The 14,686-nt window shown below is 36.9% G+C and overlaps 1 protein-coding gene across 2 annotated transcripts; it reads right to left on the reverse strand.

Annotated features, from left to right (window-relative positions):
* Positions 1–1,655: 1,655 nt before the first annotated feature.
* LOC135466560 (phosphoribosyl pyrophosphate synthase-associated protein 2-like) lies at positions 1,656–14,605 on the reverse strand. 2 transcript variants are annotated; one of them, XM_064744120.1, is made up of 10 exons: positions 14,444–14,605; positions 11,820–11,872; positions 11,467–11,533; positions 10,900–11,072; positions 9,585–9,700; positions 9,089–9,302; positions 7,451–7,521; positions 5,282–5,428; positions 4,904–5,028; positions 1,656–2,613 (listed from the first exon to the last, which is right to left on the reverse strand). In XM_064744120.1, the coding sequence occupies exons 1-10, from the start codon at positions 14,527–14,529 to the stop codon at positions 2,598–2,600; spliced, it is 1,068 nt and encodes a 355-aa protein (XP_064600190.1). In that variant the 5' UTR covers positions 14,530–14,605; the 3' UTR covers positions 1,656–2,597. The 2 variants fall into 2 exon arrangements, with proteins under 2 accessions (XP_064600190.1, XP_064600184.1); XM_064744114.1 differs by lacking the exon at positions 1,656–2,613 and having other exon boundaries at positions 3,143–5,028.
* Between the last annotated feature and the right edge of the window lie 81 nt (positions 14,606–14,686).

A 14,686-nucleotide genomic window follows, 5' to 3' on the forward strand; every position in this document is an offset into this window, starting at 1 on the left:
TGCTTGACTGTGATCCGACGTCCTACTGAAGTATGCCGACTGGCTGGTCACGTGACCCCCCAGTGCTCACCAGCCGAGTCACAAACCATTTGATAACATACGTCATGATACTAGATGCAAATCAGCCTTTGGTATTCATCTGTAAATCCCTACGTGTACGAAGAAGTAGGCTATTCATGCATGTAGGCTATACAGTGGCATGCGTCTGCAGCCCTTCACTTAAATGGAACTCGAGTTCAAATCAAGTTGTGTCAACTTTTAGGTCATTTTTTTCATTGAACAATTCTTTTCAATTTAAGTGCCTGACTATACAACTTTCACCAATAATATCTAACGTAGGCTTACAAACCAGGTTTTCTTTAAACCTACGTATACATGTATATCAATAGATGTACTAATGACAGCCCATAGTTTGTAAGGTGTTAGGATAAATACACCTCTACTGATATAGGCTAACTCTTTTTTCCTGTTATAATATAGGCTTATCACAACACAAAAAGTGCATCACAAATATGTAGGCCCAATACTCATTCTAACACAAAGTGTACAGTAACAACAAAAGCATCACATCATGGTCACATCAACAAAACAAGCAAAACTGGCTTAACATTTTCTAAATGCTGTAATGTTAGGTTATTGTAGCCTCTGTAGACTTCTGTACGAAGTGGTCAAATTATTATCGTTTAACTTCATGCAAATGGTTATCATTTATGATGCCATAGCACAACCCCACACTAAATGGACGCTCATGCGCGCATATAGCCAGAGCAAATTTGACATCTCCAGCTCCATAAATCTTGACCTGAAGGTTCATGTAATGTCTGTAATCCAATATAATCAGCCTATGATATTAAAAAATATATATTCATCACACTCAAACTTAACAACTTGCTTTAGCATAAAATTACTTATGTCACTTAAAATTAGTCTCCTAAAATTAGTATGCATGTAGCACCAGTATGCAACAAAAAGCATGTTGTTGTTGGCTATATCTATCATTTATTCCATATGGATTTAAAAATGAACATTAGTATAAGAACTCTGGTAGCTTATGCTTATTCATCCAACATCAGTTACAAGGTCATTAAAGTCGCCATATATATTGAAGCCAGTACCTAACAATGAATGTGTGTGCTAAGGTACATGCATTGGTGGATATACCATAGGACTATGTACCAACGCTCATGAGAGAGATCCCTCTATGGAGATCCCTGTCATCAAGCCATACAAACTATAATCTTGCGCTGGACTTGAACACATGCCATCAAAGATCTATCCAAAGGACTTTGGATTTCCAAAGACTGTGCCTTTGATAACTCGCAATGGATGTTACAAATACAAAATGTAGAATATGGGATTCAAAGAATATTGTCTAGTCTGGACCGTGGAAAAATTAACAGAAGTAATATGGGTCTGTTTGTAGCAGTCTCAGTAAGAATCTAAATTCATGATCCAGTAATTAAAACATTATCATGAGCAGCAGGCTTCACATCAGAAATATTCTTGTTCAAAACAATTAAAGGCTGATGTTCTCAAACATTAGCATTTGTGAACTATGTAAACTTGTACATGATTTCATTACAGCAAAACCATATGGTACCAGTTGTTTTTTTGATGCACCCAATAAAAACAATAATACAAATAAACAACACAACAGGTATAACAACACCATAAGTGTTCTAAAATTTATTTTATTTCATCAGTTCTGATGTTCGACTGATTTGCTGTGCCCAGGGTAATGTAGTTTCAGCGTAGCCACACATTTGATGCTCTAGTCAGGTTCTGTTATACACACATACATAAGTTTGTGGGTTTTCTCACTCTCATGATCAATATGAAAGATCAAAACTTCTCTCCTATTTCAAATTTTGTAATTTTTATAAACCTTGATTTGTGGTCTTGTGGACCATGTGGTACAGAAATGCAGAGTGAGTTATAGTGAGTTGAAATAAACTAGAGACGACTCGGATGTCATATTTGATGTCTACTCAATCTGATCAACAAGTTCTGGTGAAGTGTGTTAGGGTAAATGTACATATATCACAAGTCACAACACTACTTCCTCAACATATTTTGATAAAGCTTTTATGTAAATGTACATGCAAAAATGTGTTCGCCAATAAATGAGATGGGGCACAAGATATACATCTGTATGTGTAATTGTTTGGCATTCAGTGTGTTATGGTAAGCCGACTTCAAGAAGAGCAATTAACACTGCCTTAAACCATCTCAGAGTTTGCAAAGCTGGTGTGCCAGAAACAATCTTTCTCAACACTTAGTTGTCCCCTTCCATTCACATTTCGGTCACTTGTACAGCTAGAGCGCACACAGCTGAGTTCAACCATGACACTTGGCTGTCACAGTTTAATTATTGTTAGCACTTGCATTTTGAACCTCATGGATGTATCGCTGCAGAAAATCGCTGCATTAATGGAGCTTTTTGCACAGCACTCACAATCATCGAGACTTCAGTCACCAACATGTCTGTCTACAGGTACAAGCCACAATCCTCGTCACACACACTCTCATCCCCGAGATGAACGCCACCCTCTGTTGGTTCCAGGCAAGTCACAAAAGAAATATCCCGCAAGCAGATTTCAGACATACAGTAGACTGTCTGGTTAAGGAAAACACTTGGAAAACAACCTGCCTGAAATCTTCACAAGATGGACCAAGGAAAAAGTAACAGAAATAAGACAGAAATGTGAAGTGGCAAGTCTCCATGCAAATAATCCATTAGAAGTTTAACATTAACATGTGGACAACTTTGAACAAGGGACACACCGGTGGACAAGAGCTAACCCCACATCCCATGCTAGAATAAATCTTCTGATTCTGTGGGAAAATTAAAACATGCTGGCAATCAGTTGGATGGGTTGCTCAATGCATAATGAAGTGTCTGTATTGATATTATCATTTGCAGTACAGGCCCAATGTGCAGACAAACTAGCAGACTGCGCTATAAATGGTGCAGGCATGGCCAAGCACAAATCATTCAAATATCTACAAGCTTAATTTCCTATAACTCCTGAGTTACAAAACCAGCAAGCTTGTATGTGATGTCATTCTTGCTGACGTGGACTCAGTAGCAAAATTGGCAAGACAAACAGTTAATGATTTACTACGCTTAACAACATGAACAAAGGCTGGTTATTTCTATGTTTTATTTGAAAAAGAGAAAACAGAGATTAGTGTTTCACAGAGATTCGTAACATCATCGTTCTTAGCTTCCAAACCACTAAGCCAGTGAATTGTGTTACATCAACAAATAGAGCAAAGTTGATTCTTTCTCATCTTGTCATTAAGGTATCTACTTGTACTGGTATGCATGAAAATCTCTAAACCAGGCCTCTGACATTTAGAGCGTTCATTACTTTGCCCCTGACCATATAATGTATTGGAGACACATACAAAGTACCGGTACATATAGTTTTACAGTTATATTTCATGCAGCCTTTTGTAAATGATAGACGATCTTTATATATCATGATCTCATTACCATATGAAGACAGTATGTGATTTCCAATTTCCATCCCTCCTTAAAAAAGTCATCAAAATAAAACATGGAGAATCACTGAGAAAATGATTATACAGGAATGAAAAAAGAACTGCAGAGATGAAACTGATACACCCTAATTATTAATATAATATAAACACATGTTCCTATTTCAAAGAAACAAAGCATGTACCATTTCATTGTCTAGCACATATAGAAAAGGGTGTTGGTATAATCATTTCTAACAGACTTGACAATACAGCATGAAATGCAAGGTGAAAAGAAAATGTAATGGATCCAGTAGATGGGTAAAGGATAATTTACCTCATTTAAATGTTCCTATTTGGTGTACATGTAATTATATATTTTATACAGTAGTTGGGATTATTAATAAACACAGCAGAAAATCTTGAAACATCACCAGCTACATGTACGTAAAACATGGTCATGATAGCTGTGAAAAACGTATTGTAACCTTGGTCAGGGGGTACGAGATAAGAAAAAACTCAGACTGAACTACTGGACTAAATCTGGACCCCTAGAGTATTACCATCATGTGACATTTTCTTACTGGAATGTTCAGATTTTTCTACCATTACGTCTTACATACACATTACAATTGTTTTGTCTTCCTTTTCGGTGAAGAAATTGCCAGCTCAGAAAATACTCCTTTTACATGTCGGGTACAACTGATGACAAATAATCCACATCCTGTAAATATACATGCAGCTGATTATGTTACACTTTTAGGGACTGAATAAAATGCTTCTTTCTTATGGTCAGTATTAAAGCCAGTACTTAAACACCAAATCACCAGCGCAAAAGCTAGATAGTTATGTAAAAATCAGATTTGTCGAAATGGAAGACATGACTCTGATTTGACAATGCCCTGGTTTAAGTACATAGCATGTTTTTGCATTAACAAAACAGACAAAATGACAATTTGTCAACAATCACATCAAAAAATGTAAATTTAGACAAAACATTATAAATGTATGTGAAACTTGAAGCAAATCAATCTTTAAACAAGGTAATAAATCAAAAAGGGATACTGAATTTAAGATGATGGAGTAAGCTTTGCATTTACTGAGACTTGCTCTCTTTCATATTTTTATTTTCTGAGGTTTGAACATCATCATCTTGCTCTACGATTAAGAAACACTCAACATCAAAACATGATTCATTCAATTAATATACACATTAAGTGAGATGGCAATACTCAGAACAGTGGGAAACAGTTAAATGAAGCAATGCACTCAGAAAAAAAAATGTCTGACCATGCAATAAGGAGAACCAAAGTGATCATTCAAAGTCATTCCTTCTGGGCAGTCAAATGATATGGCACATGCATGGGTTAGTGCTGGATAAACAGGTCAGTCATCCATTCCAATGTTCCTGAACAGATACGACATAGATTCCCCGTAGTGTATGCGCCGTATTGCCTCCGTCAGCATGATACTGATGTCTACGGTCTTTATCTTCTGGCACTGCATCTTCTGCACTTCGTGGGGTACGGTATTTGTGACCACAACCTACAAGAAATAAGAGGCTGTGTCAAGGTTTTCACATCCACACAAAGGAAATGTTCTTAGTTGCGGACTATAATTTGCGGAGTAGAGCAATAAAATTTAAAAAATAGTTTATTTTGTATTCTGCACATTTATAATGAGAAAGGACGCCAGCATTTTATTTTGTTTTTTATAATATTGCAGTTTGAAACATCACAACCAATGTACTATTAATCAACACTGAGCCTATCTTATTAACTGACTACCAACGAGTTACCTCATCAATAGCTGAATTCTCAATGAGCCTGGGAGCATCCGATGACAAGAGACCGTGGGTAGCCATCACATAGATCTTATATGCGCCTCTGTCCCGTAACACTTCAGCCACTTTGACAAATGACAAGACATCATCCACAAGGTCCTCCTGCAGAATAAAGTTCATGAGAACATTTTGCAGTTCAACAGCTCATTATAAAGTTGTACAGATCATCAGCTAGTTTTGTAGTTCAACAACAGGTTATACAGCTGCATAGTTCATGATAAGTTTATGTAGTTCAAAAGGTTATACCGTCACATAGTTGAACAGAAGGTTATGTAATCAACAACAGGGTTTATAGTTATATAGTTCATCAGAAGATTATGTAGTCCTACAACAGCTTACAAGTTGTATAGTTCATCAGGTTATGTAGTTCAATAACAGTTTATACAGCTGTATAGTTCATCAGAAGGTTATGTAATCAACAACAGGCTTCATAGTTATATAGTTCATCAGAAGATTACGTAATTCAACAACAGTTTATACAGTTTTATAGTTCATCAGAAGGTTGTGTAGTTCAATAACAATTTATACAGCTGTATAGTTCATCAGAAGGTTATGTAATCAACAACAGGGTTTATAGTTATATAGTTCATCAGAAGATTATGTAGTCTCTACAACAGTTTACAAGTTGTATAGTTCATCAGAAGGTTATGTAGTTTAACAGTTTATACAGTTATATAGTTCATCAGAAGATTATGTAATTCAACAACAGTTTATACAGTTTTATAGTTCATCAGAAGGTTGTGTAGTTCAATAACAGTTTATACAGCTGTATAGTTCATCAGAAGGTTATGTAGTTTAACAGTTTATACAGTTATATAGTTCATCAGAAGATTATGTAATTCAACAACAGTTTATACAGTTTTATAGTTCATCAGAAGGTTGTGTAGTTCAATAACAGTTTATACAGCTGTATAGTTCATCAGAAGGTTATGTAGTTTAACAGTTTATACAGTTATATTAGTTCAACAACAGATTATACATGCATTTCCTCAGAAAAGCAATGCCTAATAACATGTTACATAACAATACATGTATGTCATCAGCAGTTTAAAACTGGTTGTGTAGTTCAACAACAGTTTACAAGTTGAATAGTTTATCAGAAGGTTATGTAGTTCAACAACAGTTTATACCGTTGTATAGTTCATCAGAAGGTTATGTAGTTCAACAACAGTTTATACAGTTGTATAGTTCATCACAAGGTTATGTAGTTTAACAGTTTATACAGTTATATAGTTTATCAGAAGGTTGTGTAGTTTAACAACAGCTTATACAGTTGTATAGTTCATCAGAAGGTTGTGTAGTTCAACAACAGATTATACATGCATTTCCTTAGAAAAGCAATACCTAATAACATGTTACATAACAATACATGTATTTCATCAGCAGTTTAAAACTGGTTTAAGAAAATTTCTTTTCACCACTGTTCTTCCAAATGCTACATTAACGTACCAAACCTGTCCAATCATCTTTATGTACAACACTGAAAAATAAAATCTTCTTAAAAGCAGAAAAGTTCATGGCTAAATTGCCACATGAATCAAATTCCAGGAAACACATAAAAACATTTATGATATGTGCTCACTATTATGGCTTCACGACATACATGTAGTATAACATGAAACCTTCGCATGTGCCATCGAGTAAAACAATAACCTTGTGAAAAGACTTCTGATTAATACACACGTTGAACCTCTACTGTTGATATATTTAGTTATTTATTTGATTGGTGTGTTTGACGCCCCACACAAGAACATTTCACTTTTACGACGGCGGCCAGCATTATGGTGGGAGGAAACCGGGCAGAGCCTGGGAGAAATTCTCAACCATTTGCAAGTTGCTGGCAGATCTTCCCACGTACGGCTGGAGAGGAAGCAAGCACGAGCTGAACTTGAATTCACAGCGGCCGCATTGGTGAGAGGCTCCTGGGTCATTACACAGCGCTAGTGCGATAACCAACTGAGCCATGGAGGCCTCTAACTACTGTTGATACATGTCTGCCAGACTTCACCATTATATAGATCAGATTTTTAGTTCACAACCAGGCCAAAGTTATCAATACATTCCATTTTTTTTTTTCACAAATTGTTACTGATGTACATGAGAGAGTAAATAAAAAGAGCCTACCACTATGATGGCTATTCTTCCTCCTACATCTCCCACCACGTTTAATGGCGGCTTTTCCTTGGCCTTCAAAACTGTCAACAAAAATGCAATTAATTTTCTTCACACAATTAAAAGGCAAAATGTTGTTTCCAAATGAATGATTTCACAGAGCTTATAATATAACTGAAACATTTCTTGTACTTACAATGACAATACACAGGAAATTTTGGTAAATTTGTTACAGATCTTTGTATCTGACCAGTTGCATACATCTGTAAACACATCAGATTTATTGCTGATCATAACTTGAGTTTTCCCCCCTTGTATCATACATTCTTTCTGCTCTATAGGCAGATGAAATCATTAGGTATAAAAAAAACATGATTTGCCATTCTTGACAATGGCTGTACAACTCTTACTACATACTTGTTGTACTCTAGATCAACTCTATGGACCCTACAAATTATTGGCCCCATTAAACATTCATTAATTTCAACCTGTCATGCTTTTTTGCAAGAATAACACTTGTTCTGCATTAAGCTTCTGAGTTCTGTATCAATTTCAATAATATTAAAGCCATATTTTCGTGGCCACCCCACTGACATATGTCACCAGATACAATGATCTATCGAGTGACAGTCTTGTCAAATCAGTGCTCGGCCAGTTTTATACCATGGCATGCAGAGGGCAAGAAACCAAGACAGCCAGTTCAAAATCCTTAGGCCTGTCATGGTATTTAACAACATAGATGGCACTGGTTGCCCAGTGCAACCGTCTATCTTGTAGACAGCTTTTATACAGACCAGCATGTCATGTGTAACATCATAAATGGCGCCTCTCGTAGAATGAGATCTTTACATATTAACGGGAAAGACGTAATTGTCCGTTACTTTTGAATCACAATCTGATCGGTTAGGGTCTGTAACGCTCGTCATTTTCGAACTGTATCTAATACCGCTTAACCTGGGGCTAGGGGCCATGCTCACTACATCTGCATGATGCCTTTATGAACAGTTGCAATCAAAGCGCGACTGAGATACTTGTTTAACTGTTATTTGACCTGGAACACATTCATGGACTACGAATTTGAACTTTGATATGGAATTCATGCCTGGAATATCCACTGTCTGCCTGGCATCATTGAATACTGATGACCACTCCCCTGTGTGTTACCGCCTTTATTTCTTATTTGTATAATTTCTTACATACCTTTGTCTTTGGGAGTTAGTGTTAAACATTGTTTTGGAAATGGATCTTGCGATTATCGACTTGGAACGCTCTTTACGGACTACGAATAGTATATGAATGTCGGACATGATGTTTATATTGAATACATAAAGGATTCAACCTTGGTTTCCAATTGAACAGTCTAGACTCATTGCATTGCACCATAAAACCATATATCATTTTTATAAACACATACTCAGTATGCGATTCATTTCAGCTGAATCTATGTAATCATGTATAAGTATTGGGTGGGAACCAGTAATGGTTTCAGCTGCTTAAAAATGTGTGCTCCCTCTATAGGAAAGTATAGGGAGTACATATTTCTGAAAAAATATCTTCTGTAGCACTGCATACCTGTGTACATGAGATCTATTGATGTGAAATGATTTGAGTAGGTAGGTCAAGCAGATACATAAAAACTAATATACTCACAGGGCATGATTTCAATCCCCCACTCCGCTCGTCTTTCATCCGTCTCATGTTCGTGCAATGGTGGGGAATGTCTCCCATCATCCTCTTCTGTTTCAACCGGCTCCTCCCCATGAATGACAGCAATGGACAGACGAAGACGCTCAGCGTACGATGTAGCCCGCTTCACCTGGTTAGGGTTGCGTGCCACAATTACAGCATTTCTGTAATCTGGGATCTGAGAGAACATAAACTTTTTCTCTCACACTGGTCAAACATGAACCACAAGGTATTAAACAGTACAGCAACAATGTCAGTTACTGTGCTTGGTTAGAAATACACACATGTAGAAAAAACAGAACACAATAAACTGGAAAAGAGAATTTAGAAGATTTCAATATCAATGGGAAAAAATCAAAGCATAAAGTTGTTCTAGAATCAAAATCACACCATAAGAAAAAGAACATCAGAAAACCATTGGAAAGAGGAGGAAACATATCGGATAGCCGTTACACCTTACCTCTTTGACAACATACTCCATGAGAAAAGGTGACGCCCGCAGATTATCCACTGGTACATTAAAGTAACCCTGAATCTCCTTCTGATGCAAATCCATGGTGATAATGTGTGTCATTCCTAAAACAGCAAAGATTACATATACATGTGGGTGCACAGAAGCATCACTGTAAATCTAGCAAACGCATGAGTCACTTTTTCAGGTTTACAAATATTCAACCCAACACCATAAAATAAAATTCTGTTACACAGATTTGCGAAGACACAAAGCCACCAGAGAATTCAGATGTAAAGCTAGGATCTGTGTCGTCTAAAATGAACAACACATACCCCATGCATATACATGTACACATTCAAGCCACAAACTCTTTAATCTGCCTGCTGACTGTTGTTTGCCACTAACTCACTAACCTGATCTGTTGATCATTGTGGCTATACTCATTACCCTCATTTGCTGATCACGGTGGCTATACTCACTACCCTGATCTGATGATAATTGTTGCTACTTTCACTAATCTGATCTGTTCATCATTGTGGCTATACTCAATAACCTCATCTGCTGATCAATGTGGTTACACTCACTAACCTCATCTGCTGATATCTGAGGCTATACTCAATACCCTGATCTACTGATCACTGTGGCTATACTCACTATCCTGATTTGCTGATCATTGTGGTTATACTCACTGCCCTGATCTGCTGATCACTGTGGTTATACTCAATAACCTCATCTGCTGATAATTGTGGTTATACTCACTACCCTGATCTGCTGATCACTGTTGCCATACTCACTCACCTGATGTGATGATAATTGTTGCTACTTTCACTAAACTGATCTGTTGATCATTGTGGCTATACTCAATACCCTGATCTGCTGATCACTGTGGCTATACTCAATAACCTCATCTGCTGATCATTGTGGTTACACTCACTACCCTGATCTGCTGATCACTGTGGCTATACTCAATACCCTGATCTGCTGATCACTGTGGCTATACTCATTACCCTGATCTGCTGATCACGGTGGCTACACTCACCACCCTAATCTGATAATAATTCTTGCTACTTTCACTAATCTGATCTGTTGATCATTGTGGCTTTGCTCAATACCCTAATCTGCTGATCATTGTGGCTATACTCATTAACCTCATCTGCTGATCACTGTGGCTATACTCACTATCCTGATTTGCTGATCATTGTGGCTATACTCACTACCCTGATCGGCTGATCACTGTGGCTATACTCACTACCCTGATCTGCTGATCACTGTGGCTATACTCACTAGCCTGATCTGCTGAACACTGGTTATATTCACTAACCTGATCTGCTGATCATTGTGGCGATCAACTTTGAGGCTATGCAGCCTCTCTTCCTCATCTTGCTCTGTTTAGAGTATGGTAGATAAGGGATAACTCCAACAATACATCTGGCCGAAGCTGTTTTACAAGCATAGGCTATTATCAGCATCTCCATGATATCAGTGTTCACATCTCTGAAGCGAGATAGTATGGTAGATAGTATGGTATCAATGCAAGCCTATGAGGAGTCAAGAATTACATGGATTGTCACAAAAATACACTGACAATGCAGGCTTATCACCAAAATCAAGGTAAACATACTCAATTATAGTAGAAATAGAAATTTAAAATGGGCAAAACATGGGATACAAAATAGCACAATTATCGTATAATTTTAACACAGCTTGGTGGTTGCTTGATACAAATACAAGTCCTCGTACAAAACAGCGTAACTACCACATATTATAAAAAGAATACACTGTTTTCTCGTTCACAAATGTTGAAAATTGGGAAAGGGGGGGGGGGGTGTAATCCACCAATATTATATAGGGTACGTTTAGATTAACATATTAAATCTAGTTTCCTTACTTGGTTCCTGTTTGGATGATATACACATCCTTTCCTCGGACGGATTCCTTGATCTCAACCACTGTCTCTGTCAGATGAGAGTAATACATGATTACATAGTTAATTCTAATAGTTGCTATATACACATATGACGTACCCTAAGTCATGTTAGGAATTAAATGTAAACTGTGATTTGCTTCCAACATAACCTTGGTCATTACCAAACATATGGAAGTCTTATCAGATATTCAAGGTTCATACAAATTCTTTACAAACCGAACACCCACCACCCCCACCCCACATTCCACCAAAAAAAAAAAAGGAAAAAAAATACAAAAATTCAACTGAACTGATGAAGCAAAGAGGATATATACCTCTGTCAGCTTTCCTATATGCCACCATATCACCCTTTTTGATTCCAAGACGACTGAAATGGAAAAGAAAATATTGTCTAAAATCCAGCTACAAAGCCTACCACTTAGTGCCATGTTAAAGATAATGCAAATGCAAGAACAATATACCAATGGTTGGATGAAACAGGACTCATTTAAAATTTGCCTCATAGGTCAGATCATCCCTGATGATAACGAAAATCTAATGAGCTAAGTGTGGCTGAATTGGTTTGAACATGTTAAATAATTGCAAGGTCACTGGTCAAGGGATAATGATTTGAAATTTTTTCTAAAGATCATCACTCAATCATCTTCATTTTCTTCTGACTTATCTGGTATTGCTACAATATGCTCCACAAAAGACTGTCTTACAGAGGGGTTTGTACACTTTACATAATTTGGGGTTTTGTAATCCATCTTATTTTCATTCCAAGCATAAGACTATTACAATAGGCTTAAAGGGATACAAAACTGACATTGATTGGCTAACAGTGGACAAAGGGTTTCCTGGCTTAAACCATGTAGCCTTGGTCACACTTGAATAAATCTGCCATACCCAGTACCTAAAACCCAGGGGGACATGTCAATTTCACAGATCAGCCAATCAGAATCGATTCGGTATCTCTTTAATACGAACATATTCACAAACCGGGTAAACCAAAATTTGTATACCAGTATAGCAAGAAAGATTACAGTTCAATGAGTTGAACATAGATGCTTAATTTCTTTATTTTTCAAAGGTTTATATCGATGTTCACAACAAGAAAAAAGGATACAGGGCTTCCCCTGGCACTTGCCATTGTTGCCAATTGCAAATAAAAATTTGGGTTGGCGATAAAATCAGGGAAATGGCGAAAGTTTTTGACGACAAAATTATTTACTCGAGCATATACACTGGTTATTGAAGAGGCGGAAATGGCGACAGCATGAAGACTCGCAATGCACATGGCCATGTGTTGTTCTTCTCTTTTCAAATAGAAATAATAGGTTGGTGAACGTAATCACAGTTTCGTATAAACCACATGCTTTTATTTTATTTTATTTTTTTAAGCAAGCATCACATTCGTTTTTTAAAATTATTTAAAAAAAAAACGGTAGCAGAGCTTCCACTTGTGCTCAGCATTGTCACAAATTTAGAACAATTTTTCGAAATGGTGATAAAATTTGAAAATATGCGAATGTTTTTGGTGATGAATTTATTTACCTAAGAAGATGTACAAACGTTATACACAAATTACCTGGCGAAGTTTTCCTAGTACTTTTCAGGCATGAGAGTTTTCTCTGGTTTTATAAGTATTTTTGCTATTTTCTGATGAAAACAATCCATTTACTTTTATTTCAAACTGCTTCATTTCTGCGAATCAATAACAACATAGTCACGGCGATTTTAACTGACAGAAATCTACAAAGAGGGTTCTTGAAAGTTGACTTACATCAGATAACGCTTGAAAATCATCTTTGTTAACTAATGAACGAAAATCATAGCATTTTGGGGATGCATAGCCAAATCTAAACAAAAAAATTAAATTAAAAAAATAACTATTAAGGGAGATAAAAAATATAGGTAGTGTTAGACATGTAAATGAAGTTACCTCCCTTGAAAAATTTAACCCTTCCACCCTTGAACTAAATTTTATAAATTTATTTGGTAACAAATTTTTTTGATAGAGGAAATTACATTTTACTAGGGCCCTACACAGATTAATTGAAAAAAGGTCTGATTTTTTTCAAAAAACAAAAACCTTCTGCCATTATTTTGAGGGCAATTGTTCTAAATGTGGCATGGGATATTGCTGGAAGAGACCACACTGATTCCTGGCAGCTATCGCAAGGTTGATAAAAACGAATTACAGATGGAGACCACTATGAGTCATGGATACTGCCCTCATTCAGTCAGCTGAAGATCACAAAGATTAAGTTAAGGCCACTAAGAAAGTATGCCTAAAGAAAAATTATACTGTCTACAAAATCTGATGAGTGGCTAAAAAAAATACTGATCCAGAGGAAGCCCTGGGATAGAACTGTAAATTAATTTGTGGGTCAAAACCACCCCAAAATAGGTTCACAAATCCATGCATTCCTTCACCAATAACACATACCATTCACACACATTATGGACTGTATGAATTTAACAGTATCACAACTTTGTGCCTGCGTAACATATGATATCATAGTTACACGCTTCATAGTAATACTAATTAGCCGTGTCGGTATTTCAAGAGGCCCGCAAGTTCACTCAGATATTGACAAGACAGGGTGGAGGCTCTCACAAAATAAAGCAGCTATAGGGCGAGATTTTACTATGCTTGCTAGAAAGAATATAGGCCTACGTATCACATAGCCAGGTTTGTCACTCTGGTTTATGGGCTGTTAGCAGCTGCTGTAAAATCATATATTTTAGCCGCATTAATTCGCGACAGCCTCACCCTGTCTCGTCCAAACCTGCGTGAGCTCCCAAGACTCCTGAAATGACGACTCGGTTTATAGTAACCAAACTGTCAAAATAATTAACACCTCTATGCTTAATGTTGTTGATCTGCATTTTCATCATTCTTGTCATTCAGCGACATTGAGAAAAAATACTTTGTACACCAAACTTGGCATACCCTATGATGAGATTAGAAAGTTCTGGGTGGGAATTGCCGGCCAAAACCACCATTGGTCCCTTCTGCTCGATTGACAACTGGCTCATCTTGGACGTGTGTGTCCTCTTTCCGTTGCGTGTGGCCTATTCCTGCCGCTCGCAAAATTGATATCATCAAACAGAACTCTTCTGTGCACAGAGGTAAATAAGTGCCACAAAATACTCTCTATGAAATAGAGGTAAAAATGTAGTATGTAGCCGCGGA

Source organism: Liolophura sinensis, chromosome 1, assembly GCF_032854445.1.
Source record: "Liolophura sinensis isolate JHLJ2023 chromosome 1, CUHK_Ljap_v2, whole genome shotgun sequence".
Lineage (NCBI taxonomy): Eukaryota > Metazoa > Mollusca > Polyplacophora > Chitonida > Chitonidae > Liolophura > Liolophura sinensis.